We start from the raw sequence: 27,686 nt of genomic DNA, 5'->3' as shown, positions 1-27,686 counted from the left end.
CCGGGTTCAACCGATTCCCCTACCTCAGCCTCCCGAATAGCTGGAATTGCAGGCGCGCGCCACCACGCCCGGCTAATTTTTTGTATTTTGGTAGAGACGGGCTTTCACCATGTTGGCCAGGATGGTCTCGATCTTCTGACTTCGTGATCCGCCCGCCTCTGTCTCCCAAAGTGCTCGGATTACAGGCGTGAGCCACCGCACTCCGCCTGTATTGAAAATTTTAAAGGCTGGGACTGGCGACAGAGCAAGACTCTGTCTCAAAAAAAAAAAAAAAAAAAAAAGAGAGAGAAAAGAAAAAGAAAAATTTAAATACACGTTTACAGTAGTCATTTTAAAGGCACTCTCTCATTGCAAGAAATCTAAATAAACTAATATGTGTTTTTTGTTTTGTTTTGAGACGGAGTCTAGCTTTGTTGCCCAGGCTCGAGTGCAGTGGCGCGATCTCAGCTCACTGCAACCTCCGCCTCCCGAGTTCAAATGATTCTCCTACCTCAGCTTCCGGAATAGCTGGGACTACAGGTGTCTGCCACCATGCCCGCTAATTTTTTTGTATTTTTAGTAGAGACCAGGTTTCACCATATTGACCAGGCTTGCCTTGAACTCCTGACCTCAGGTGATCCACCTGCTCTCAGCCTCCCAAAGTGCTGGAATTAAGCGTGAGCCACCGCGACCGGCCTAGGTGTTCTTTTTTTTGTATTTTAAAATTGTGTATATAATATGTATGTGTGTGTGTGTGTATATATATAAACATGTGTATGTATATATATGTATACACCTACGTATATATGTATGTGTATATATACATGCACATACATATATATGCACAGTTTTATATATAAATATATACAAAAATATTTGCCATTTTAACCATTTTCTAGTGTGCGATTCAGTGGCATCAATCACATTCACAATATTGTGCAATCACCACCACTATTTATATATTTTTTTCTTTTTTACTTTGTTATGATCAGTTGATAGAGGTTACAAAGTTTTTCACCACAGTAATCTGCTGGAGACCCCAGATATAATGTGGGGCGTGACCAACTCAGTATACCTCTGGAGGCTATATAAGCAAACCCAAATTGTCCTCAAGAAAGCAAGATGTCGGCGAACTGACAAACTGCGTCTGTCGCCAGAAGGAATGCTGAGGGCAGTCACGTCCCAGGTCCTGTGCTCCTTGAGGTTATCTACCTGAACATCTGGAACCTGTTGAACAAGGAAAGCAGTACCCGTGATAAATCAAGTAGCTGTAAGAATTACCCTCTCCTCCCTATTCTCTTTATTTCATAAATACGAAGGGCTGTAAAAGCTCAGGGCGTTTGCTCACTAGAACCAAAGAGCCCCCCGACCCCTTCTTTCAAATAGAACCTTTTGTCTTTGTCTTCAATTCCGCGTTCGTCCTCCTTCTTTCATGAGATAACTACGGCAATAATCAATTAAGCTGGCCGGGCGTGGTGGCTCATGCCTGTAATTCAAGCACTTCGGAGGCCAAGGAGAGCGGATCACCTGAGGTCGGGAGTTCAAGACCAGCCTGACCAACATGGTGAAACCCCGTCTTTATTAAAAAAAAAAAAAAAAAAAAAAAATCAATGAAGCTACACTTGTCGCCGGGCACGGTGGCTCACGCATGTAATCCCAGCACTTTGGGAGACCGAGGCAGGCAGATTACCTGAGGTCGGGAGTTCGAGACCAGCCTGACCAACATGGAGAAACCCTATCGCTACTAAAAATACCCGGTCGTGGTGGTGCATGCCTATAACCCAGCTACTCGGGAGGCTGAGGCAGAAGAATCGCTTAAACCCGGGAGGCAGAGCTTGCGGTAAGCCGAGATCGCGCCATTGCACTCCAGCCTGGGCAACAAGGGCAAAATTCCGCCTCAAAACAAAAACAAAAAACAGAAACTACACGGGTCCTTTGACCCCTTTGGGGCAACTCCTCACCGCAAGCAATCCCAACCCCGCATCTGTCACGGTTTCTATCGCCTGAACCTTAATTTGTGAAGTCAGTTCCCTAGTGGCTCCCAGCACTCGCGGTCTCGGGCTCCAAGCTCCGCAGTCCGCCAGGGACCTGCCAGCGGTCTTGGGGTCGCCCTTGCTGCAATTCTAGCCCTGGGTCCTGAGTTGCGCGATTGCAAGCGTAGGCGACATCCGAGCATTCGGCTGGCTCACTCAGTTCGAGTGTCCTAGGCAGAGTCCAGGGTGCAGTACAAGGAAAAGAAATTTGTTTAATGCAGCGAGAAGAAAAAGGAGAACCTTGCAGCGACCACGAAGGGACTCGAACCCTCAATCTTCTGATCCGGAATCAGACGCCTTATCCATTAGGCCACGCGGCCTTGCGCGCGGCAATCGGGCAGCTTTCGTCTTAAAGCTTTTTCAGCGTCAATGTTGTGCGCTTCAGTGCGCATGCTTAGAGCGAGGGAGGCCCCGCCCCTCGAGCTCCCGGTGGGCGGGGCTACGAGCTGCGCCGCTGCGCCGGGTCGCTGAGGCTGCTCGGCGGAAACTGCCGCCGCGGGCCTGGGCTGCGAGTTCTAGCCCTGGCGAGCCTGCCAGATCCCACCCGCCCAGCAACAGGCCCCTCCGAGACGCCGTTTGGAGGTCTTTCCCCTATGTGCCTCCCGCCGCTTTGGGTCAAGGTCTGCAAGCTGCTTCCCCAGCCCCTGTGCTTGCTCCATCGCCGGTGAACCTGCAAAGGTGTGTTTCAGAGGCTTTTGGCCCCAGACTTTATTCTGGCCGCCTGGAAAGCGGAGGCCGTGTCTTCTGCGTTTCCATCGCCCAGCGCGGGGTGGAGGTGGGGCGCGTGTGCACAGGGACATGGCTGGGAGAAGGTTATGCGGTCTTTTCCCGGGACTCCTCTCCCCTCAGACGCTCCCGTAACCAAACCGCCAGCCCAGCCCAGCCCAGCCCATGTTGGGTTCCTAAGTCACAGAACCTGGGCACTGACCCCAGCTCGGTTCCCAGGGACACCATTGCGTCCATATGCCGTGAAGGCGCTTTACACACATTATCTCACTTATTTCACACTTCCTTGAGAACAGGAACTGTTCACGGCAGACGTTTATTGCACGCCCACCCCCACACTGCCCCGCCTCGCTCTCAGAGGAGGAAACCGCGGGGTGGGTGGTGGATGGAGGCAAAAGTGGCGGTCTCAGCAGCCCCTGGGTGGCCCCGGCGCTGTCAGGCCTGGAGGCAGAGCCGGCGCCGGAGCGAGCTGCAGATCTCCAGGCAGGCCTTTCGGGGTTCATCGCAGTCGGGGCCCAGCACATCCAGCTCACACACCCGCCTGTTGACCTGAGGACCACAACCAGCCTGTGCCTGGGGCTCCAGCCCTTCGGGGCTTAGCCTGTCCCAAGGGAGGGCTCCTGGCTTGTGCATTGTAAGCTCTAAAATTTCAAGGGCTGCCTGGACATCTTTGAGGCTCGCCGGGCTCCAGCGGCCTAACAGTGAATTCCTCCACTCTGGCCAGACATGTCCCTACCCAGCAGGACAGGCTCCCACACCCTAGTTCCCCTCTCAGCCAGACCAGCTGTACCCCACCTGGTCCTTACCCTAATGGACTTCAGCCCTCTGTCAGGCCTTGGAAATACTCAAACCAACCAACCACATCTGCCTATGGGAACCAGGGACATCTCACTCTCTTGCCACTACAAAGCCAGCTTCCCATAGGCCCTGCAGGTTCACCCTGCTTTGAGCACAAGCCCAGGTGGCCCCACATGGCGTGCAGCATCCTCCTCCCCCTACTGTGGTGCGTGGGACTAAGAACTACGGTCGATGGCATCTATGCAGCGTTGGGCATCCTGGGTTTGGTTATTTTGTACTGTTGAGGGCAGAGGATCCCTCCTTCGCCAATGGAGTTTACCAGAAGTAATCAGAACACACACCAGGGCTGGTGAGAAGGGCAAACCCAGCCCCTCACCGCTTGTCACCCTGGAACCCCCCCAACATACCTCAGTCAGCAGCTCTAGAAGGTCTCTCCCGGGGTTGGCTCTGAGGACCTCCACCAGGGTCTGGATAAAGTCTGAGCCCTTCTCATCCCGATAGGCCACATAGCCTAGGTCAGGGGACCAGGGCCAGAGCATCAGACCAGGGCCCCAACCCTCTGCCTTCCAATCCCAGGGGTCCTATTATTGGTGGAAGCGGGGGTACAAGCAGGCAGGACTTGGGGATCAGGCAAGAGAACAGGGCAGCGAACCGGGACTTCTTGCATCTGGAACAAGTTGTTGCTAGATATTTGCAGAATGAGCCTATGAAGAGATTCACTGCTATTTACTGCGCACCTACTATGTGCCAGACACTGAGCGGGGCCTCAGGGCGGGCAGATCTGCCCTGGCCTTGTGGAACTCACAGCCTTGAGGAAGCCTGCACACACAGTGGTTGGCACAGCAGCGCCTCATAGCGCTCACCATCACTGCTGTTACTACACGTCATAACCCATGCAGGGAACATGGCTTGCCCACAGCTGGGCTGCCATCTCTGTGCCCCAACCCTAAGCCCTTAGTCGCCCCTAAGGCTATTCCAGATCTTAGGCCAGGAAGCTGGGCCCTGTGTAACCACCGGCTTCCTGATGACCCATCTCCTTACCCTCAGCGGCGGCGTAGACCGTCAGGATGTCTGCCTGGTGGGAGCTCCCTGAAGGGGGGCCCCTGCCGGAGCTGTCTGCAACAGGAATCAGCTCCAGTGATCAACATCCTGGAAGTCCATCAGCCCCAGGGGCTCCCCATCTGTGGCTTAAGGGCAGCCCAGGGAGGTGGAAAGAATGCAGGGCAGGAAAGACAGAAGTTCAAAGCTTGGCCCAGCGACTTACCAGCTGTGACCTCAGAAAAGCTATTTGACCTTGCTGATTCCAGGGTTCTTGCCAGGCTCCAATAGGGGACAAAGCTCCCACTTCCCAAAGGCCCTTGCAGTTTAGGAAGATTTTTTTTCTTCCTGTTGTCTTGGCAAACAGGATGCAGGTGGCAGCCATACCCCAGCTGAGAGTCCCGGAGATGCTCTCTGGCGGTCCCCACCACCAGCCCTGCCCAAGCCCAGGCCCTGGAGGGAAGGCAGAACCCACCTTGGGCCTCGGCGTAGATCTGCAGGACATCTGCATGGGAGGGGATAGACGGAGGTGCCCGCAGCCAGCGCCGGTACCAGGGGAGAGCTGTGGGCCCCACACCAGCATCCCTGTTTCCTGAAGAGGGCGTGGAGGGGCAGATAGTCTCATTCTGGGGATACCTGGGGGTGCTCAGGGGTCTCATGTGAACATGGGGTCAAGATGAGAACCCAGCCCCAGAGCTCCAGGGCAGGCTTGCCAGACTGGAGACATTCAGAGTGCTGAATGACAAGTGTTGAGGGTTAAGGGTTCGAGGTCGTGGACTTGACCTCTAGGAGTGGACAGGACAGGGGGCAGGGAAGGACAGGTACCCAGACTCCCTGGAGGAGGTGGACAGTGAGTCCTGGGGGCTCTTGGCCAGGAGGAGGTGGGGCCGCTCACCCCCACGGCAGGCCTGCAGCAGGAAGATCTTGGGATGCCCCCGCAGCACCCGACAGCGGCTCAGCTCCTGCATCAGTGCCTGGGGATGCACCTCTTGCCCGTCAGACCCCAGCAGCTGACCCCGCGGTCCCCCATGGGCCATCAGGGCCACAAGGGCACAGCTCACAGGGCCCCTGCAAGTGTCCAGCTGCTCCCGGAACTGGGCTAGCTCCTCCTGGAAAGCCTGGGATGGAAGCAGTGTTGAGGCCTGGGCAAAAGCCACCACCTCCCCAGCCCCTAGCTGCCCTCTGTGGGGCTGAGAAGGTTTCCCAGCCCCTGCCCACCTGGCCTCCCACCACCTGCCACTCACACACTCACAGGCCCAGGGAGGGCCTTCTTTTTTTTTTTTTTTTTTTTTGAGACAGAGTCTTGCTTTTATTGCCCAGGCTGGCCAGGCTGGTGTGCAGTGGTGTAATCTCGGCTCACTGCAACCTCTGCATCCTGGGTTCAAGCGATTCTCCTGCCTCAGCCTCCCAAGTAGCTGGGATTACAGGCACCTGCCATCACACCCAGCTGATTTTGTCATTTTAGTACAGACAGGGTTTCACCATGTTGGTCAGGCTGGTCTCAAACTCCTAACCTCAAGTGATCCGCCGACCTAGGCCTCCCAAAGTGTTGGGATTACAGGCATGAGCCGCTGTGCCCGGCCAGAAGCCCTTTTCTGACTCCCTCCTCCAAGAGTTGACATAGGCCCAGCTTCCTAGAGCCGGTTCTCCTCCTGCCCTGGTGGGGAAGCTGCACCAGGAAGTCGAGAGGTGTGAGGAGAGGGCAGTGGGCTGCTGGGAGGGAAACCAAGACTTGGAGCTAAGCTTTGAGCTGGGCGGGTGGGGAGGGCAGAGAACCAGCCAACGAGGGAGGCCTCGGGGACCCTGGAGACCGGGCTTCCAGAGGCAGGGAAGTGACGGCCTGACGCAGGCAGCAGGGAAGGCAGAGGCTAGACCTGTGGTGCACTTCCTGCCAGTGATGGAGAGAGGCTCAGGAGAGAGGCCCCAGATTCCTAGGGAGGGGTGGTCTTCCTTCAGAGCACCAGCAGTATTCTCAGCTTCCCCTCACCTGGGCTGTAGGGTCCGTCCTCACGGTGGTCTCAAAGCCCAGGGCCCGGCACAGGCCCCCCAGCGCCTCCACATCGTGCTGGGCCCCTGGCCGGCCTTGGATCACAGCCAGGAGGAGGGCAGCCCTGGTCTTGGACAGGTCATACTGAGTGCTGGGACCAGTGGCCGGCTGCAGAGAGGGTTAAGACACATCCATGTGGCCTGAGAGGACTCCAGTTCCTAGCCTCCCCAACCTGGGTCTCCCTGAGCCTCTGTCCCACTAGAAACTGTGGCCATGTGATGACCCCTGCCCTGTACCCCTCACCTCGGGCCTCCAGGGCTCCACACCTCCCAGGCACAGTGCCCCCCGCAAGGAGCTCTGAAGAACAGGGCAGCAGGTGCCCCCCGTGGACTCTTCAGCCACCCTGTGGAAGAGCTGGGATGGGGCCGAGAAAAGACTCAGCCAGACTCATGGCTTCTATAGTTTCTTCAGGGTCACCTGCCAGAACACAGAAAGGAGGCCAGCAAAGGACAGGCAGGCAGGATGGCCTCAAGCAAGACCCAGGCTCCAGTTCAGGCTCAAGGTCATGGACTTTCCTGGCCATAGATGGCCTCAAGTGGACAGTGGCCACACCATTAATCCCTGCCCTGGGATCAGTGTGCACAGAGGTGGGGATGCTCCCTAGAGCAGGGCAGGGCAGGGCCTGTTGGGAAGGCTCACGGGGTGTGCACTGCCTTTCTGGGTGATCCACAGAGGACAGCTGGGGCCCACACCCCCTCACCTCCAAGGCTGCCCAGGGGCCACCCAACTGCCCAGTGAGACCTTCACCCCTGGAGACCAGACTTGAATCATTCCCAGTCCCAGTCTCCAGGGTCCTGCGATCTAACATGGCGGATAGTTACTGCCTGGTGTGAGAAGGGGCGGCCTGAAATGCAAGCGTGGTTGCAAGGAAGGGTGTCGCTGACAGCCTGGAGAGGGCCGTGTGGGCTGGCCGGGACAGCAGGAGTGTGTGGCAGGCACAGGAAACTGCTTGGGCCAAGGCATGGAGTTGGGAGGAGGCTGGAGTGTTGGGGGATCCTGAGTGGGTCGTGGGGGTCCCTAGTTGGGGGTGGGGGAGTGACACCATGTGCGTAGACAATAAAGGTTTGTAGAATGAATGGGAGGGAGGACACGTGAATGAATTTAACTGTAACTGGCTCTGGGGGCGCCACAGAACCAGGGGAGACAGCAGGCCCAGCCCGCTTCCCTGGGCCTACCCTCCAGTGTCCCCACCTCTGTCAGCAGCTGCACCAGGGACCAGTGAGGAGAGCGGCCACAGAGCTCTCTCAGGCCATCAAGGAAGGCTCCGGGCTCCAGGGTGGCTGCGTGGAGAAGCAGTGTGTTGGCCTGGAGTGAGGCCTGCGGCTCCCCGGCCCAGCCTCTGTGTCCCTGCCCAGCCCACTCACCACCAGGGCCACTTGGGAGCAGCAGAAAGACTTTGGGGCAGCCCTGAAGGACCCCACAGCTGCTCAGCTCCCGGACCAGCTGCTGTGGCTGCCACAGCTGCCCTCTGGGGGCCACCAAGGCCACTAGGGCACACCCCACAAGGCACCCGTGGGCATCCAGCCGCTCCCGAAACCAAGCCAGCTCCTTAAGGAAGCCCTAGGGACAAGAGTGAGACCAGCCTGAGTCAGTTGGGGGGTTCTGGGTAGGGAGGAGATTCTGGGTCAGGGGAAGGTGGGGAAGGGGTGCTAATCCTGAGGGTGGAGGTGAAAGGCAAAGGCTCACCTGGACCGGTACCTCCCTCCTCTCGCAGCTCTCAAAGCCCAGGGCCTGGAACACATCCTTCAGGGCAGTGACTGCAGCGGCCGCCACCCCAGGGCTGCTGAGCATCAGGGCTGCCCTTGGACCCTGCACGTTGTACTTTCCCTGGGGAGGCAAGGCCAGAGCTGGGCTGGGCTAGGCTGGGGCTCGGCTGGGAGGCAGCAGTGGCTGGGCCAGGCGGCGCCTCCTGCTACCTTTCTCTCCAGGCTGTCTCGAGTATCTGCCATCTGCATGGCCACCCGCAGGGTCCCAGCCACCAGGAAGGCCATGGTGCCAGGTGGGGCTTCCTCCAAGCACCAAGCACGGAGCTCGCCTCCTGACCCTGGGCTCCCAGTGCCCTGGGTCCTAACCCTTGCCCTCTCCCCTAACGACTGCTATCAGCTCTACTTATGAGCTAAGCTGGACCCTGCCCTGTCCCTGGAACCCTGGTGCCTGGCCCTGCTCCCCCAGCCACAGCTCCATTCTCTGGCTCCTGCTGGTGACTTCCTTGCTGGCATTGACATGCCCCCACCTGAGCCAGGAACCTGTGCCCAATCCTATTCTTAGCTCCTGACCCACGTGCTTATCTGATCTCCTTACACCCGAGTGTCTCCTTTTGGAGCCAGCCACCACCACCAAGAAGTCCTTGTACTGTTCTGGCCACCTGCCACCCTCATGCACATAGCACCAGGCCCCCAGAGGTAAAAATCGCCAACTGGAATCACCCCCGTCTGCAGCAAGACCTTGCTTGCTTCTTGTGGGAAATTGGGACCACGGCAGCAACCGCAGGATGATGCATGCATGGGAGGTTGGCTGAGAAGGGCCTAGGGGCAGAGAGGGCTGGCACATGCACACCTGTTGCCAAGGAACCAGAGCATCTTGTCTCTACCGGCTTCCACCTCCCCTCAGGTAGGGCCCCTGATGCCACCAGCAGGTGAACGGGGAGGGACCAGCACGGATGGAAGGAAGGGTCATGCCTGGGTGATCACCACTTCTGACCACGAACCCACCAGCTCTTGGTGGGCCCCCACCTGGGGCTCTTGGCAGGAAGAAGTTGGATGTCAGGGGCTGCCGGGGAGGAAGGGTAGGCCCACTGTCAGCCCCTCCTCCAAGGGACTCAGCCTGGGGCAGCCTTGGGTTCAGATCCCCAATGCGCAGCATGAGGGTCCCACCACTGACCAAGCAGCCGCCTTCTCCAGACCCTTCTTCCTTTCCCGGTTGTGGAAGAGGAGTGGCCTGGCGAAGACCCTGAGTCCTGCTCAGCTCCTGTTCTGCTGGGCCACAGACAGTGCCCACAGAGCAGGGCAGGCACTGGCCGACACAGGGGGATGAGTCCCAGGGGACATGGCTGCCCATTGGGGCCCGGCTGCCCACTGGGGCCCAGCTGACCTGAAAGCCAAGGATGTGGCTCCTCCTGGTGACGGCACAGCACCATGTCCCACCAGGACACAAGGCCAGGCCAAGGGATTTATATTCCAGGTATCCCCCACCCACTACCACATAAAGAACAGAATAGCCTGGAGGGAAGTTTCCACGTTTATTAAAACTCTTCTGTCACCCTTTGGAGGCCTGCGGGGCTGAGTCCTTGCAGGGCCTGTGGTCCGTCCCTGTCCATGGAAGGCAGTGCTCAGGGGCAGCAGCAAAGTGCCAATGGAGCAGGGGGCGCTATTGCCGATGGAGGGGGGGAGGGCTAGTGCCGATGGAGCGGGGCACCATTGCCGATGGAGGGGGTGGCTAGTGCCGATGGAGCAGGGCACCATTGCCGATGGAGCAGGGGTTGCTAGTGCCGATGGAGGGGGGAGGGCTAGTGCCGATGGAGCGGGGCACCATTGCCGATGGAGGGGGTGGCTAGTGCCGATGGAGCAGTGGACGTTATTGCTGATGGAGTGGGGGAGGGCCAGTGCCGATGGAGGGGGTTGCTAGTGCTGATGGAGCAGTGGACGTTATTGCTGATGGAGTGGGGGAGGGCCAGTGCCGATGGAGGGGGTTGCTAGTGCCGACGGAGCAGGGGGCGTTATTGCCGATGGAGGTGGGGAGGGCTAGTGCCGATGGAGCGGGGCACCAGTACCGATGGAGGGGGTTGCTAGTGCCGATGGAGGGGGTTGCCAGTGCCGATGGAGGGGGGGCCTTAGTGCTGACGGAGCGGGGTGCTAGTGCCGAGGAGGTGGAGCACCACTGCTGATGGAGTGCCAGTGCTGAGTACCGTGCAGCTGCACTTCTAGAGGAGCGGACGGCAGCCAGATGCCCTGTTCTTCATCTACAGGGTTGTCACTGGAGCCACCATTATCCTGACCAGACTGGTGGGCAGATGGCTCTCGAGGCTCATGCTGGGGCACGTAGGCCGAGGGTAAAGCCAGGACGAGTCCGTGTGGCCAGGACAGGGCAGAGTGGTCATGGCCTGGAAACGGGAGTGGGTGGGGCCAAAAAGCCCCTGCGGCCGTGACTAAGACCCGGGGTCCCACAGGTGTGGGTTGACTGTCCCTCCCAAAGCCCAGCAGCCCCCTGGGAGGCCAAGGCCAGTCATTGATGCCCACTGAAAGGCACAGGTTGGCAGGGCAGAGGCCTGACCCATGGACCCACCCCAGAGGGTGGAGGTCAAAGAGCCACAGTGAAATGAGGCTGGGGGGCTTCTGGGAAGGGACCCAGAGCTGAGTCCTGGCCGCCCTGCTGCCCGTCAGGAATGTGTTGACGCTCCAGGAGACTGGAGGGGAAGAGAAACGCTAGGGGCAGAAGGGGGAAAGACAAGGTGAGGGGGGGCTTCCGTTCCCTTTGAGTGCTGGGCAGGTCCTCTGAGCACAGCAGGGCAGGCAAGCTCTGCGTGTAGGGGGCCCTGGAGTCCCTTGGACAGCCCGGGAGGTGGCCACAGATGGGAAGAAAGTCCCACGGTCGAAACGATGTGCCGCGGCTGGGCCTCCCCCGTGTTTGCGGCCAAGGCGGCTGCTCACCCCACGGGCTGGGCCATCTTGGCGTGCAGGCTCTGGTGTGCGATGAGGTGCGCGCGCTGCTTGAAGCTCTTGTCGCACTCTCCGCAGCCGAAGGGCCGCTCGCCGGTGTGCACGCGCCGGTGGTCCAGCAGGTAGGAGCGCAGCGAGAAGCTCTTGCCGCAGTCGCTGCAGCCGAAGGGCTTCTCGCCTGTGTGGATGCGCTGGTGGTCGGCCAGGTAGGCGCTGCGGCTGAAGCTCTTGCCGCACTCGGAGCAGGAGAAGGGCTTCTCGCCCGTGTGCACGCCCTGGTGGCGCACCAGGTCCGAGGAGCTGCGGAAGCTCTTGTCGCACTCGGGGCACTTGTGCGGCTTCTCGCCCGTGTGCGTGCGCTGGTGCCGCGCCAGGTCCGAGCCCCAGCGGAAGCGCTTCCCGCACTGCCCACAGCTGTGTGGCTTCTCAGCCGCCAGGTCCCGGAACTGGCGACGGCGCGTGGGTGGCCGCCCCCGTCGCGCGCCCACCACTGGACCCAGGGCCGCCTGTCCTGGCAGCGCTGGCACCACCTCCTCCAGCCGGGACCTCTCGCTTTGGCCTTTGAGCCCCAAACCTACAAGGGGAAGGAGGTGACCTCTTCAGTCCCACTCGGTTCTGGGGCCAGAGCTGAGGTGAGGAAGAAACGAGGCTGGGGAAAGCTCCCTGGCCTCCAAGTTCAGACAGCTCTGGGCTCACACAGCAGAAGCCTCAGATTCCTCATCTATAAAACGGGAATGATGAAAAAATGTGGCAGAGCAGCAGTCTGAGCAGGCCTCTGATCCCGCCTGCACAGGCCAGCCCCCAGGCCATCTGTGCCCTGCAGGCCACACTCGAATCCAGTGTCCCACTCTGAACCCCAGCTACTCAAGCTCCACAGCTGAACAGATTTACAGTAATTTTGAAAATGTTCCCAACTGTCACAGTCAGAAACTGAGGAACCAAGCTGGTTTATTTAGTGTGGCTCCCGTCACCATGCAGGCTCCAGCTCTCCAAACTCAACACACAACAGACCTGGATAGGGCTCGAAGCCCATCCTGCTAGGAGTGCGGACTGAACAAGATGATCCCTGAGGGTGCTGAGAAGGGGCCTGGCATGAAGAGGGACCTGGTGAGTGCAGGTCTGATGAGCAGAAGGCCAGGCTGGTGAGCAGCTGGGGTTCCCCATCAGCACCCATGGTCCTGGCAGCCCAAGGTGGCCTCACAACTATGCCTGATCCAAGTCCCAGTTATGTCCCTTCAGCATCCACTGGCTTGAGTCTCAGGTCCCTTATGTATAAAATGGGAACAATACTTCTATGCACTAGGTTATGAGAATTGAAGAAGTTGCCCTTATGAGTGCTTGGCGCAGGGCTGAGCAGCGCTGGCACCATCTCGTGCTGCATGTGAACAGGCACAAAAACGGATCCTCAGCCAAGAAAGCAGTCACACAGGCTCTTGGCGAAACCTGGGGAGAGCCTGCTCTGGAACCAGCTAAGGGCAGCATGGGAAAGAAGACTGAAGTCCCAGAATGGGGAGCAGCCAGCCTGGACCCCAAAGGCCCTAGGTGCTTACCCAGAGTGGTGTTCCGGGAGTTCCCCCGCTTTATGTCCCAGAAGAGATCCCTCTGAGCAGGGTCCAGGGTGCCCCATTCTTCCTGGGAGAAATAGAATGGAATGTCTCCTGATGCCACAGGTCCCTGAAATGGGGCAAGAAGACCCAGTTCAGGGCTGCCTTGCTCAGGCCTCCCAGCAGCGCTGGCGGGCATAGGATGGGTCAGATGAAAGAGGCCTGATGGGACAGAAAGTCCTGTTTTACAAACTCAACAGAGCTGAGCACTTTAAAGAAGACCAAAAGGACTGGTGACTCACATGGACGCCGGAGACAAAGCAGGTAGCCATTGGCTCTCTGGTCTGCCCCTCTTTAAGAAGAGCAGGAAGCTGGGCTGAAAGAGAAGAATGGAGCCTTAGAAAGGCCAGCTAGGCCTGACACCAACACCTTAAGGCCGCCCCGGCCTGTGTGCATGCCCTAGGCTTCACAGAGGGAACTGTTCTGCCTGTGACCCTTAGGGCAATGCTGGTGCCATTGCCCAGCCACTCTACCACCCACGGAACAGAGGCTTACTCACCGCCATGGCTGTGCTGCTCCTGGGGAACAGGCGGCTGCCTCCGTGCCCCTACTGTCGAGGGAGGCCCCTTGGCCTGAGATCCCTGGCCTGCAGCCTTGGGTTCCGCCTCCTCCAAGGGCACATCCTGTGCAGGAACCACAATATGCTCATCAGCCCGAAACCAGACCGGGGGAGACAGAGTTTATTTCCTGGGAAGGAGACACAGGACATGACCCTCAGGATGCTGGGGAGTGGGAAGGAGACCAATAATGTGCCCCAGGAAAGTCCAGAGCAGAATGTGATACCAGGCAATGCTGTGTGCCCAAGGAAACTCCCTGATCAGTCACAAAGCAAGAACCAGCCTGAAAGGCCAGAATCACAACCACTTAGCAAGGTGGGAGCCGGGGACCCTCCTGCCAAAGGCAGAACCCCATCCCCCAGCCACTCATTAGAACCTCCCCAGATGCATCCAGTGTGAACAACCCAACATCCCACAAGGTAGTAAGGGCCCCGGACAGCTCCACCTTCTCACCCTACTCTGGAGCTGACCCTATGCACACCCCTGTGTCCCCAGAGCCAGGCCTACAGCAAAAAGCAAATAAAACATCTGCAGAACCTGAATGGAGCTAAAACCTCCTGAATGAACATTCCCACTTCATTCCTACTACTGCCTTCCAAAGCCGCAAAAAATAAATTGCATTTACTTTGGACTCTCCATCTTTCAGAAAGGCACCCATGGCACACTGTGCTCCTGTGCCCACTCCTGGGGGCTGTCTCCCCTACCCTGTCAACTTCTGGGAGACTTATCTCTGCAGGGTGCCCACTTCTCTTCAGCTCAGGTACCATCCAGGTGCCCCTGGATGTGGAAGGGCCCCTCACCTGCGGCCAGGCTTTCACTGGCTGCTTCTGTAGGTCCTCCACCAAGGCGACAGCCTCCTCGCCACTTCCTGGGTGCTGCTCACGCACCCAGCCCTGGATCTCCCCCGGCAGCGCCGTCAGGAACTGCTCCAGCACGAGCAGCTCCAGGATCTGCTCCTTGGTGCGCAGCTCGGGCCGCAGCCAGCGGCAGCACAGCTCCCAGAGCTGGCTGAAGGCCTCATGAGGCCCATGTGCATCCCTGTAGCAGAACTGCCGGAAGCGCTGGCGGCAGGCTTCGGAATCCCTGCTGTCATGCTGGGCAGATTCCTGTTCCCAGGAGGAATCTTCCACTTTCACAATCAGCAGCCCTTCTCCCTCCCCAGGGGCCTGGTCCTGGGGCTCCAAGGGGGCTGCCATTCCCCTGGCCTGAGGGTCAGGGCTGGTCGGCCTCGACTCAAGCCCCAGAACCTGTCCTTTCAGTCTCCCAGCGGGATCCCCTGTGGCAGCTGGGCTGGCATCTGGATGTGTACTCCTGGGGAAAGAGCAAAATGGCAGGACTGAGGAGGAAGGATGTGGAATACATGAGCAAACACCAGACTGAAGAGCCATCCAGTCCCCATCCTTTCATGGCCCTGAAGCCTTTTCCAGGCTCTATTGGAATGCCTTGCTCACGTGACTGTCTCTCCTATTAACACAGGCCCGCAAGCTCTCATCCCAAAGTCAGAAATCCAAAACCCAGGTATTGTATAACTCCTTTGACAGCAAAACCCAATGTCACTCATTTCGCAACACCACTTGACCTGATATGAGCATATTTATAATCTCAATTTATTCCACTAAATGTAAATGTTCACAATTATGGCAGAAACATTAATAACATATATCTTCAGTTTATAAAAATTCTTTGAGGTACAGTGGTGTGTTTTTCTGTACATACATTATACATCAATTAAAAAATGTTAACTGGTATGTTTCATTATTTAGTGTTGCCCCAGATCCCTCTGGAGATGTGCTTGATATATTGTATATGCACTGTATTATCTTTCTCAAATTTGAAAATCTCTGAATTCCAAAACACACCTGGCCCTGAGGTGTCACAGAAAGGCTAACAGACACCATCCAAAGCCCTTTATCCACAGGTACATATAAATGTATGACACGTGGCCAGGCATGGTGGCTCAGGCCTATAATCCTAGTAGCACTTTAGGAGGCCGAGGCAGTCAGATGACGAGGTCAGGAGTTCAAAACCAGCCTGACCAACAGGGTAAAACTCCATCTCTACTGAAAACAAAAATTAGCCAGGCATGGTGATGCACACCTGTAATCCCAGCTATTTAGGAGGCTGAAGCAGGAGAACTGCTTAAACCCACAAGGCGGAGGCTGCAGTGAGCCGAGATTGCATCACTGTACTCCAGCCTGGGCGACAAAGTGAGACTCCATCTCAAATAATAAAAATAAATAAATAAATAAATGACACACTTATACCTTACATCGTCACTTTTCTTTTTTGTTGGTTTTTTGTTTTTTTTTACACTGTTACTCTTTACAATGGTTATGAAAAGTGTATTTTACAATTTTCATTAATCGATGTTTTGTTTCAACAATAAAAATACAAACTGGCTGGGCTTGGTGGCTCATGCCTGTAATCTCAGCATTTGGGAAACAGATACAGGAGGACTGCTTGAGGCCAGGAGTTCAATACCACTTTGGGAAGACAATGTGAGATGCCATCTGTACCAAAAAAAACAAAAAATGCCGGGTGTGGTAGGGGGGCTCCTGTAGTCCCAGCTACTGGGGAGGCTGAGGAGGGAAGACCGTTTAAGTCCTGGAGTTTGAGGTTGATCGCACCACTGTTCTCCAGTCTGGGCAACAGAGTGAGACCGCCTCAAAAAGAAAAGTTAAGAAAAAAAGAAAAAACAGAAAAGAAAAAAATACAAACGATCATAATAAAAAAGGGGGGACGTTCAAACAATATAGAAACCCATAACACTCTCCCTTCCTCAGTGCAACTGCACCCTCCCTTAATGGTCTGACAACTGACGTTCCAGACCTTTTCCTGTGCTTTTCCTAAAAATGCCGTCCATGGTGGGGGGCGGGGGGTGGAAAGAAAAGAGAAAAAAAGAAGGTGCTTGATGTGTTTTTACATAAATGAGACCTTACTGCACATACATTAGCGGCACTATGAGCTTCCGCGGTATGGATATGCTCCAGTTTCTTAATCGAGACTCGAGTGATGCATTCGGGTTGTTTCCAATTCTTTTACTCCACCCTAAGCGCTTTATTTATTCTGCTCCTCACAAGACCCCTGAAAGGTGCGCGCGCCATTCTCATCCTCTGGTGAGGGCCAGGACTCACCAGGGTCGCTCAGCAGGACACGGCAGGCAGGAAGGAAAGCCGGCCGGAGCCCCGCGGTGTCCCCCGCAGCCTCGCCCGCGAGGCGGGCGACGATCGTGCAGGGGCGTCTGCCCGGGGACCAAGCAGGCAGGGCGGTGCGGGGGTCCCAGCACTTCCTAGCAGTGCGCTCGGCCTCTGGCCTCTGCCCCGGGACGCTGATCCTGGCCACCCGGAGGCGGGTGCTGGATGTCGGAGCTCAGCAGCCAGAGCCCGGATCCCCGCCCCTGAAACACATTACGCCAACGGCGGTCCAGAAGATCCCACTTCCGCCGCCAGCTCCCGGCGCCGGAAGTCCTCGCGGGTCTCGCCGGGAAACTACGCAGCGCATGCGCTGGGGCAAGCATTGCCCCCCCCGCCCCCGCTACATTCCCCGGTTCCCAAAAAGCCGTTAGTACTCTGAGCCCGCCTTCTCCCTGACTGATGGCCAATGAACAGGAAGAATTCTCAGGCTGGCTATTAGAAGACGGAAACGCCATACGCGTCATACACCTGCATCCGGGCGGAAAGGTGAGGTTCTGAGTCTAGATTTGCTCTGTTCTTCGTCTCTGCTTTTGATTCACATTTTCCTGCGCCTCTGGCCTTTGAGCGGCAAAAAGGGGAAGCCAAGGCTGGCCCGAGGAGCGGAGAGGGCATATGGTCTAGCCACCAGTGGAGTGCCTGCTCCACCGGAAGGGATGCGCTAGAGCGACCTCTTCCTTCTGCCACCGTCTTTTCTAAACCAACTAGTTAGTAGGTGAGGGCCAGGAGGCCGCGGACCGGGAGCTGGAGCTCGGACCGGGGAGACTCCTTTCCAGCCTCTTGGGTCCCGCTCCTCCCAATTCCCCGGAGAGGCATGTAGCTTCCTGGGAAATGGCATCGGATGAGGAGCGCGGAGCCTCCTGCCACGATCCCCTGCGTGGGGTCGCCTTAGAAGGACGCAGCAAGCGGGACGCTGACCTGGCTGGAGTCCCGCGCTCTCCCACCGGCGGCTTCGTCCACGAGGAGCTGCGGGGCAGCAGGGGTTCCGGGGCCCGGAGGGATCCAGAGCATAGGGGCTCGGGGTTCTCTTTTCCATAACCTCGGATCCTCTCCCACTCTCTTCACGCCTCGACCGGGAGATGATCTCAGGCTCCAGATCTCTTTCTGAAATGGAAAGAGGTTTCTTGGTTTCTTTTAATTTTGCAGGAATTGCATGCTTGGAAGAGAAAATTAATTGGAAAAGCATAAAGCTATCTTTCTTATGGTAGCCACAAGGCTTGCTGTCTCACTCTGCTCATAATGTCACCCCCTCAAAGAGGCCTTCCCCAGCTCTGTAAAGAGCCAAACAGCCTCGGCTCTGCCTTATTTTTCTCCCTAATGTTTATCACTACCCGACATTATATGTTTGTGTAATATTTGTTTCCCATGACTCAACGATAAGTGTCCATGAGGGCAGACACCTTTATTTCTGGGGGTGGGGGGTGGGGACAGAGTCTCCCTCTCAGGCTGGAGTGCAGTGGTGCGATCTTGCTCACTGCAACCTCCGCCTCCCGGGTTCAAGCGATTCTCCTGCCTCAGCCTCCTGAGTAGCTGGGAGTACAGGCACCTGCCACCACGCCTGGCTGATTTTTTGTATTTTTAGTAGAGATGGGGTTTCACCGTGTTAGCCAGGATAGTCTTGATCTACTAACCTTGTGATCCGCTCACCTCAGCCTCACAAAGTGTTAGGATTACAGGTGTGAGCCACCGTGCGCAGCCCTGTGAATATATTTCTAATACAAATCAGGAATTGCTCCATAATGTTTTGTTGACACAATAGTACATCAGGGATATCTTTCCACATCAGCATGTATAAATAAAATTCATCTGATAGTATTTAATACAAGTATTTAATAGTATTTAATTTAATTGATAGTATTTCATACAAAATTCAAGCTGATAGTATTTAATACAACGGAATTTTCAGATTTTAAGTCCCCTACCCTTGGACATTTAGATTGTTTCCATCTTTATGTATCTGCAAATATGCTTCTACAGATAGCTTTACACATTTCCTTGAACACTTCCCTGAGAAAAACTATAAAGAGAATTGCCAAATTACTCTGTGTACTTATTTCCAAACTGTCCTCCAGAAAGAATGTAACGCTTTGAACTTCCACTTGAAAATCAAATGTTTACCTTCCCGTATTTCTCCTGATTTGGACATTTACAGTGTTCAGCTGTTGTTGTGGTCATTCCAGTTCAATTGGGAAACAGCTTGATGTAGCGTCCCCATAAGTTCCACAGTAATACATATAAAACTTTTTTTTTTTTTTTTTTTGATGCAGTGATGCAGTTTCACGGCTCACTGCAACCTCCACCTCCTGGGTTCAAGCAGTCCTCCCACCTCAGCCTCCTGGGTAGCTGGGATTACAGGTGCCTGCCACCACACCGGGCTAATTTTTGTATTTTTAGTAGAGATGGGATTTCACTAGGTTAAGCAGGCTGCTCTTGAACTCCTGACCTCAAGGGATCGCCTACCTCAGCCTTCCATGGTGCTGGGATTACAGATGAGAGCCACCACACCCATCCTATTAAACTTGTAAATTATGATAGTTACCATGTATAGAGTGTTTATATGTCAGGCACTGACCTGAGTACTTTACATATCCTGCTCATTCTGTGCAACAGCCTCATGGGAGAAATTCCGTGAATATAGTTAACCATTTCCTTGATTTCTAGGGAAGTTGGATATGTTTTCTTTTCTCAAGTATTATTTCTATTTATCCTTTTGTGAATTGCCTGTTGTTATTTCCTGTTATTTCCATTGGGATCTTCTTGATGTATTTGATTTTATATATTAAGGATGTGTGAGCACAGTCTGATACTCAAGTATTTTATTTGTTGAAGACATTGACCTACCCTTTAAAATATGTTACAAGTATTTTCTCATATTGTGGTTTATCTTTTGATACCAATCACATGCTTGGATGTAGGTTTTTATTCCAACAAAGGAGTTTTAAATATTGAAGCTCTCATTCTTTTCTCATATGGTTGATTCCATTGAAGTCTGACTAAAGAGCTATTGTACTCTAATGTTGTATTTTTCTGTTTTATTTATTTACTTTTTGAGCCAGAGTCTCAGTCTGTTGCCCAAGCTGGTGTGTGATCTCTGCTCCCTGCAACCTCCACCTCTCAGGTTCAAGCAATTCTCCTGCCTCAGCCTCCCAAGTAGCTAGGATTACAGGCATGCATGCTACAGTGCTGGCCTAATTTTTGTATTTTTAGTACAGACGGTGTTTCACCATATTGGCCAGGCTAGTCTCTAACTCCTCACCTCGGGTGATCTGCCCGACTCAGCCTTCCAAAGTGCTGTGATTACAGGTGTGAGCCACTGTGCCTGGCTGACTTCTCGTTCTTACTTCACTGAATTCTATCATATAGTGTTCTATTGTACAGTAGGGTGACAGTAGTTAACAATAAGGCATACTTCAAAATAGCTGGAAGAGAGGATTTTGAATGTTCACGCCGTTACCAGGAATTCTGCATTAGGATAGATCGTTTGACTGAGGAGATCAACAGAGCTGGAACTCTGGACCAACAATCTTGGCTCTTGTAATAGTGAGCAAAGAATTGCAAACTAACACCAAAATGCAGGCTCAAAGCAAAGTGTATTGAAGCACAGTACTGCTCAGACGGAGAGTGGGCTGATGTCTGTGATATGAAGCCAGCAGCTCTTTAACAAAACTCAAGGTGCTTTTAAAACTCCTGGGGTTTGTTGGGAGGAGTTGAGGTTTGGGCTATGTAAAAATGACAGGATGATGTTATTATAACTAAAGTTAAACTGCTCATGTTTTTACCCATAATTTGTTAAGAAAAGTGTGGGGTGGGACAAAAACCGCATGTAAATTTTATTATAATGATGGCATACTGAGCTTGGCATGAACTTGAAGATATGGTTCTATGTTGCTGGATATGCACCACTTTAGAGGATTTCCACCTGTGCCCTGGTTTCTCCTACAGTGCTGGGCGCAGGCTGTACCACAAACTATCCATTAGCGTGGAGTTGGGGCTGAAGTTAGGTGGGCCAGGGCCTGTCTTAGTCACAGCTTTTCTGCTTTTCTTTTTACCCCCTCCCAGCTACTAATGTCTATCTAACCACCTAACATCACCAAAAAAAAAAAAAAAAAAAAAAAATTTAAGGTGATACGCTGGTTACCCCAATTCAATGATTACCTAACATAAGCATGTATTGAGACATCACATTGAACCCCATAAACACGTACAAATATGTGTCAATTAAAAAAACATGGCTGGGCATGTTTTGGAATTTGATAAAGTTGCTCTGAAATTAATCAGGAAAAATGCACTAGTCAAGAAATATTTTACCGAGTACCAGCTCTGCCGGAGAGACCCCACCCAGGCAGCGCTGAAGGAAATGAGAGGCAGACACCCAGACAGAACAGCAAAGTGAGTCTATTTTGGGGGCCAGCAGCCTTCTGAACTGAGAGCCTCAGGGGCTGACAGCAATCCAGGGTGAGGGCCCCGAACAGATTCTGATCCATGTATTTATCCTCTCTGAATAGGTTATTATTATTAACAGGAGTTTATCTTCTCATAACTCAAAAACATACCAAGTAGGCAGCTGTTGCCTGCTTACCACTGATGACAGGTATTCTCCATGAGGAAGCCACGGGGGCAGGGTCAGGTATCTCAGACTTGTTTTAACCGGTGTATGATACTTATACATTGTCCTGCCAATTTGGAATGCCCCAGGTGGTTTTCCACTTGCCAGGGGGACCAGCTAGGTTTTCCTTGCCATCTTTCTTCCCAGCAAGCAATATAGTATATCATACACTCAGTATTCATCAATATTCATGACAATATTTCTCAACAATCTTTAAATGTGGGAAACTGCCCTATCATATTATAAAACTACTGGAAGGCCAGGTGCAGTGGTTCACATCTTTAATCCCAGCACTGTGGGAGGCCAGGATAGGTGCACTGCTTGAGCTCGGGAGCTCTAGACCAGCCTGGGCAACATGGTGAAATCCTGTCTCTACCAAAAATACAAAAAATTAGCCGGGCATGGTGACGTGCACCAAGTAGTCCCAGCTACTTGGGAAGTTGAGATGGGGGATCACTTGAACTAGGGAGGCAGAGGATGCAGTGAGCCATGATCGTGCCCCAGCACTCCAACCTGGTGACAGAGTAAGACCCTGCCTCAAAAACAAAAACAGAAAAACAATGGAATGTAGAAAGCCATATAACATAACTGGAAATTGAGAAACAAGTCTGTAATAGTTTATTTTTTAGTTTTTTTTTTTTCCCCGAGACGGAGTGTCACTCTGTCACCAAGGCTGGAGTGCAGTGGCACGATCTCAGCTCAGGCTCACTGCAACCTCCACTTCCTGGGTTGAAGGGATTCTCCTGGCTCAGCCTCCCGAGTAGCTGGGATTACAGGCGTGCACCACCACACCCGGCTAATTTTTTGTAATTTTAGTAGAAATGGGGTTTCACCGTGTTGGCCAGGCTGCTCTCGAACTCTTGACCTCAGGTGATCGGCCTGCCTCAGCCTCCCAAAGTGTCAGGATTACAGGCTTGAGATCCCGCGCCCGTCCACACCAGTGTTTTGAAGAGAAAATTTAATAAAAAGAATTGTTCAGTTGTAAAGGTGGTTAACTACCAACTGGAAAAGAGATTTCTAAGACTTACAGAAGAGCAACTGCAGGAAGGAACTTGTGCCCTTGGGACTGAGGAGATAAAAAGGGAGGAAACTTGGAAACACGAAAGAGCCCGTCAAGCCCTTTCACTTTAAGGCGGAGACTGGACCTCAGAAAGACGGGCTGTCGCGAGAACTCACAGCTGGCGGATGGCGGAAACGCGGGTAGGAGCCGGACCAAGGTGAAGACGGCGGAAGTGAGGGCCTCTGGCTCCCTCTCCTGCCCTCTGCTGGCCGCATTGGAGAACTGCACCAGGAGGAAAACAGTCCCTCCCTTCCCGTTTGACCTGACGGTGTTCCTCCATCGCCCTCTGTCGGCAAAGAACTACATGAAGCTGGCTAGCAAGGAAGTGTGTGCAGTGTCCAGCTGGGTGCCAAATCTGAGGTGCTATCCAGCTCAGTATCACAAAGCAGAACAAAAAGGGTGTGTTTGGGCTGAGAGGCCATGCATTGGTAACTATATTTTCTGCTTAGCATTGCTGGTATATGCAAACTTGAATAAAATTATATTGAAATTGACCACCTAATTGCACTTTCTTATTCCTTCTGATAATTTTTCACGTTGCTTGTTCTTTTTTTTTTTTTTTTTTTTTGAGACGGAGTTTCTCTCTTGTTGTCCAGGCTGGAGTGTAATGGCACGATCTCGGTTCACCGAAACCTCCGCCTCCCGGATTCAAGTGATTCTCCTGCCTCAGCCTCTCGAGTAGCTGGGTTTACAGGCATGCGCCATCACACCCTGATAATTTTTTTTAGTAGAGACAGGGTTTCTCCATGTTAATCAGTCTGGTCGCGAACTCCTTACCTCAGGTGATCCGCCCACCTCAGCCTCCCAAAGTGCTGAAATTACAGGTGTGAATCACCGAGCCCAGCTCTTTTTTTAGTTTCGCTCTTGTTACCCAGGCTGGAGTGCAATGGCGTGATCTCGGCTCACCGCAACCTCCGCCTCCTGGGTTCAGGCAATTCTCCTGCCTCAGCCTCCTGAGTAGCTGGGATTACAGGCACGCGCCACCATGCCCAGCTAATTTTTTGTATTTTTAGTAGAGACGGGGTTTCACCATGTTGACCAGGATGGTCTCGATCTGTTGACCTCGTGATCCACCCGCCTCGGCCTCCCAAAGTGCTGGGATTACAGGCGTGAGCCACCGCGCCCGGCTTTTTTTTTTTTTTTTTTTTTTTTTTTATCTTAAATGGAGTCTAGCTGTGTCACCCAGGCTGGAGTGCAGTGGCTCAATCTCGGCTCACTGCAACCTTCCCCTCCCAGATCAAGCACTTCTCCTGCCTCAGCCTCCTAAGTAGCAGGAATTACAGGTGGCCCACCACCATGCCCGGCTAATTTTTGTATTTTTAGTAGAGACGGGGTTTCACCATGTTGCCCATGCTGGTCTCAAACTCCTGACTCCAAGTGATCCACCTGCCTCAATCTCCCAAAGTGCTGGGATTACAGGCGTGACGCATCACACCCAGCACACTTTTTTTTTTTCTAGCTATAAAATAGTCTATAAATGAAGAAAGTAAAGGGTTTTTCTGTGAATTTATACTCATTCTGTCAATCTTACAGCATTGCTCACAACTCTCAAAACGATGTTAAAAATTGAAGACTGCAGGCATAATTGTCTGGGATCTTAAGTTCATGAAATTGCTTTTAATGGCATTCAATTGAGTACTGTTGTTGGTCTGTGATATGTATTTGTGCGAAATAACAAGTCAGGGTCTCGTTCTTTCACCCAGGCTGCAGTGCAGTGGTGCAGTCCCTGCTCACTGTCACCTGGAACACCCAGGCTCAAGTGATCCTCCCACCTCAGCCTCCCGAGTGGCTAGAACTACAGGCGCCCACCGCTATGCCTGGTCGATATTTCTGTTCTTATTAAGGAAGTTCTATATATTCGTATTTCCAGCAGAAAGACTTCTAGTTATTCTCCAATATCGCTTTTCCCCTTCTGTGATGGGAGCTTTTTAATGGACACATGGCCATTCAAAATAGAGAGGGCTGGGTGTGATGGCTCATACCTGTAATCCCAGCACTTTGTGAGGCCTGGGCAGGAGGATAACTTGAGGCCAACAGTTCAAGATCAGGCTGGATGACATAGTAAGACCTGCCTCTACCAAAAAAAAAAAAAAAAAAAATCTTTTAATTAGCTGGGCTTGTTGGCACCTGTAGTCCCAGGTACTCAGGAGGCTGAGGGGGGTGGATCGCTTGAACCCAGGAGTTCTATCCAGGCTGCTGTGAACCAGGATCATGGCACTGCACACCAGCCATAGCAACAGAGCTAGATACTGTCTCTAAAAAATAACTGAAAGTAAAGAGTATCAGCCGGGCACGGTGGCTCACACCTGTAATCCCGGCACTTTGGGAGGCCAAGGTGGGAGGATCACGAGGTCAAGAGATTGAGGCCATCCTGGCCAACATGGGGAAACCCTGTCTCTACTGAAAATACAAAAATTAGCTGGGCATGGTGGCACACACCTCTAGTCCCAGCTACTTCAGAGGCTGAGACAGGAGAATCGCTTGAACCCAGGAGGCAGAGGCAGTGAGCCAAGATTGCGCCACTGCACTCCAGCCTGCTGACAGAGCAAGACTCCGTCCCAAAAAAATTTTTTTTAATTAAATTTAATTTTTAAAAAGAATATCTTTACTCCTTATATCTATTTGTATAGTTTCTTCTATGTGACATTGGCTATTCAGAATTTCTGTATCTTCTTGAGTAAATTTTGATAGTTTATATTTTCCAGGAAATCATTTATTTCATCTATGATTTCAAATTTATTTATTGATTTTGAGATGGAGTTTTGCCCTTGTCTCCCAGGCTGGAGTACAATGGCACAATTTCGGCTCACTGCAACCTCTACCTCCTGGTTCAAGCGATTCTCCTGCCTCAGCCTCTGAAGTAGCTGGGATTACAGGCATGCACCACCACACCCAGCTGTTTTTGTATTTTTAGTAGAGACGGGGTTTCCCCATGTTGGTCAGGCTGGTCTTAAACTTTGAACCTCAGGTGATCTGCCTGCCTTGGCCTCCCAAAGTGCTGGGATTACAGGGTGAGCCACCGCGCCTGGCCTATTAAATGGATTTCTGTATCGGGAAGCAGTAGAGCTGAGCAGTTACAGTCAGGCACTCTGGAGTTCAGTGGACCTGGATTTCAATCTCAGCTCTGCTGCAAATATCATAGATCCTGGGAGTGACAGCCTCTCTGAGCTCAGTCTTCTTTTCTGTAGAACGGGGATAATAATGACACCTTTAAGGGTTGGTGTGAGGATGAAATGACATAGGTCAAGTGAAAGCATAGGATGCGGCATGGGGATGGCCAGCAGATGGCAGTATTAGCCCACAGTATTGGCATATTACTGCAGTAATATTTATTTATTTATTTAGAGACAGGGTCTTGCTGTGTCACACAGGCTAGAGTGAAGAGGCATGACCATAGTTCACTGCAGCCTCCACCTCCCCAGCTCAATTCTATCTCTTCAGCCTCCCCAGTAACTGGGACTACAGGTGCATGCCACCATGCCTGGGCAACACAGTGAGACCCTGACTCAAAAACGAAATATAAATACAATAATAGGCCGGGCGCGGTGGCTCACACCTGTAATCCCAGCACTTTGGGAGGCCAAGGCAGGCAGATCACGAGGTCAAGAGATCGAGACCATCCTGGCCAACATGGTGAAACCCCATCTCTACTAAAAATACAAAAATTAGCTGGGTGTGGTGGTGCGCACCTGTAGTCCCAGCGACTTGGGAGTCTGAGGCAGGAGAATTGCTTGAACTGGGAGGCAGAGGTTGCAGTGAGCCAAGATCATGCCACTGCACTCCAGCCTTGTGACAGAGCAAGACTCTGTCTCAAAAAATAGGCCGGGCAAGTTGGCTCATGCCTGTAATCCCAGCACTTTGGGAGGCGGAGGTGGGTGGATCACCTGAGGTCAGGAGTTCAAGACCAGCTTGGCCATCATGGTGAAACCCCAGCTTTAAAATAATAATAATAATAATAATAATAAATAAAATAATAGAATAAACTGTTTCATTGAAGCCCCTGTGTCTTCTGAAATATACTTGCTGCTGTTCTTTGCTTTCATTGGAAAGCCCCATAGTGCATGGCCAGACCCAATCCAATATGCCCATTCTGTCTGCTGCACCCATGGGAGGTTCTGAGTTACCCCTTGGATCTAGGGCTCCTGTGGCTGAGACACAGGTATCAAGCAGGTGGCATGGCCACCCTGCCCCCATTGCTTCCCTTGTCCCTTGGAACAAAGAGATGGGAAGAGGAATTAGAGTCCATGCAGTAAAGGCTCCCAAGTCTCCCACATTTTTTTTAAAATTAATTTATTTATATATATTTTTAAAGATGGGGTTTCACCATGTTGGTCAGGCTGGTCTTGAACTCCTGACCTCAGGTGATCCGCCCACCTTGGCCTCCAAAGTGCTTGGATTACAGACGTGAGCCACCACGCCCGGCCGGCTCCCACATTTTTGGTGCTACCGACATGGCCCCGGACTTACCTACTTCTTCAGTACAGCCTCATTGGCCTCGTTCTGCCTCTAGCTGTGCTGGCTAGAGTTTCTTTAGTGTTTACTCAGGGAAGTGGTTTACCTCAAATGCTTTGAAGCAACAGAATTTCCTTGTTCAGGAATCATAAGAGGAAGCCCAATGTGTAGGAGATAGCAGTGGCTGCTCCGCTTTTAGCTGGTGCTTGAGATTTGCCCAACTGGCTATATCCTTCATAGTCCTTAAAGCTCCAAAATGTGCTGTTAGAGCCCCACGAGGGCCACAGTTTGAAAAATGCAGGCTCCAACACTGTCCGCTGCCTCTAGTTCCACGTGGGTGCTGCCTGCTTGGCCGGAGGCGCTCGTAACCACCCAGTGAGTTCTCCTTGCCGGCTGCCCAGAGGGAGCCAGTTAATCAATACTGGAGAATTGCAATAGAGAAATGGTTTAATTCACACAAATCTGGCTGAATGGAAGACCGGAGTTTTATTACTCAGATCAGTCCCCCTGAAAAGTCAATGACTGCGGTTTTTAAAGGATAATTTGGCAGCTACGGGGCCAAGGAGTGAGGAGTGCTGATTGTTTGGGCCTGAGATGAACTCACAGGTGGTCCAGTGGGTTCTTCCTACTGTGTCCCTTTCCTGGGTGGGATTGCAGAACTGGTTGAGCCAGATTAATGGTCTGGGTGGCGCCTGCTGGTGCATCAGAGTGCAGGGCCTGAAAAATAACTCCAGCGCTAATCTTAGATGTTAAGATAGTGATGTTATCCCTAGGAGCAACTGGAGAGGTTTGGAATCTTACAGCCTCTGGCTGCATGACTCCGAAACCATGATTTCTAATCTTGTGGCTAATTTGTTAGTCTTACAAAGGCAGTCTGGTCCCCAGGCAAGAAGGGGGTTTGTTTTGGGAAAAGGCTGTAACTATAAACTAAATTCCTCCC

At 53.1% G+C, this 27,686-nt stretch overlaps 2 protein-coding genes and 1 non-coding gene across 8 annotated transcripts; all 3 read right to left on the bottom strand.

Moving 5' to 3' along the window:
• Nucleotides 1-2,259: 2,259 nt before the first annotated feature.
• Nucleotides 2,260-2,332, bottom strand: TRNAR-CCG (transfer RNA arginine (anticodon CCG)). The gene has a single exon. It is a non-coding gene; the product is annotated as a tRNA-Arg (tRNA).
• A 300-nt stretch (nt 2,333-2,632) lies between these two features.
• Nucleotides 2,633-9,022, bottom strand: LOC105709715 (caspase-14-like). 5 transcript variants are annotated; one of them, XM_064362365.1, is made up of 11 exons: nt 8,538-9,022; nt 8,308-8,448; nt 7,986-8,181; nt 7,813-7,901; nt 6,865-6,975; nt 6,562-6,729; nt 5,470-5,692; nt 4,801-5,166; nt 4,578-4,652; nt 3,944-4,047; nt 2,633-3,287 (listed from the first exon to the last, which is right to left on the bottom strand). In XM_064362365.1, exons 1-11 carry the CDS (start codon nt 8,610-8,612, stop codon nt 3,174-3,176), a joined length of 1,662 nt encoding a protein of 553 aa, XP_064218435.1. In that variant the 5' UTR covers nt 8,613-9,022; the 3' UTR covers nt 2,633-3,173. The 5 variants fall into 5 exon arrangements, 4 of the variants coding, with proteins under 4 accessions (XP_064218435.1, XP_064218437.1, XP_064218434.1 ...); XM_064362367.1 differs by having other exon boundaries at nt 5,050-5,166; XM_064362364.1 differs by having other exon boundaries at nt 3,228-4,047.
• Nucleotides 9,023-11,184: 2,162 nt separating this feature from the next.
• ZNF213 (zinc finger protein 213) lies at nt 11,185-16,529 on the bottom strand. 2 transcript variants are annotated; one of them, XM_021667239.2, is made up of 6 exons: nt 16,386-16,529; nt 14,238-14,748; nt 13,380-13,503; nt 13,123-13,196; nt 12,827-12,950; nt 11,185-11,850 (listed from the first exon to the last, which is right to left on the bottom strand). In XM_021667239.2, coding segments are annotated over exons 1-6 (1,422 nt in total). In that variant the 5' UTR covers nt 16,388-16,529; the 3' UTR covers nt 11,185-11,263. The 2 variants fall into 2 exon arrangements, with proteins under 2 accessions (XP_021522914.2, XP_021522913.2); XM_021667238.2 differs by having other exon boundaries at nt 14,238-16,529.
• Between the last annotated feature and the right edge of the window lie 11,157 nt (nt 16,530-27,686).

This window comes from Aotus nancymaae, unplaced genomic scaffold (assembly GCF_030222135.1).
Source record: "Aotus nancymaae isolate 86718 unplaced genomic scaffold, 86718_ANA_hifiasm-v0.15.2.pri h1tg000049l, whole genome shotgun sequence".
In the NCBI taxonomy this organism is placed as follows: Eukaryota; Metazoa; Chordata; class Mammalia; order Primates; family Aotidae; genus Aotus; species Aotus nancymaae.
This window is presented reverse-complemented; position numbering and strand designations above follow the sequence as displayed.

What these genes read in the sequence shown, in the direction of transcription:
- ZNF213 (XM_021667238.2), bottom strand. Translation starts at nt 14,825, where the DNA reads ATGGCTCTTCAGTCTGGTGTTTGCTCATGTATTCCACATCCTTCCTCC. An exon ending in GCTTTGTCTCCGGCGTCCAT is followed by an intron (nt 12,951 to 13,122) that starts GTGAGTCACCAG and finishes GCCCCATTTCAG; the next exon opens with GGACCTGTGGCATCAGGAGA. An exon ending in CTCCCGGAACACCACTCTGG is followed by an intron (nt 11,851 to 12,826) that starts GTAAGCACCTAG and finishes TTCCCCTTGTAG; the next exon opens with GTTTGGGGCTCAAAGGCCAA.
- LOC105709715 (XM_064362364.1), bottom strand. Translation starts at nt 8,612, where the DNA reads ATGGCCTTCCTGGTGGCTGGGACCCTGCGGGTGGCCATGCAGATGGCA. An exon ending in TGGTGCAGCTGCTGACAGAG is followed by an intron (nt 6,976 to 7,812) that starts GTGGGGACACTG and finishes GCCCCATCCCAG; the next exon opens with CTCTTCCACAGGGTGGCTGA. An exon ending in CTTTTCTGAGGTCACAGCTG is followed by an intron (nt 4,653 to 4,800) that starts GTAAGTCGCTGG and finishes TTCCTGTTGCAG; the next exon opens with ACAGCTCCGGCAGGGGCCCC.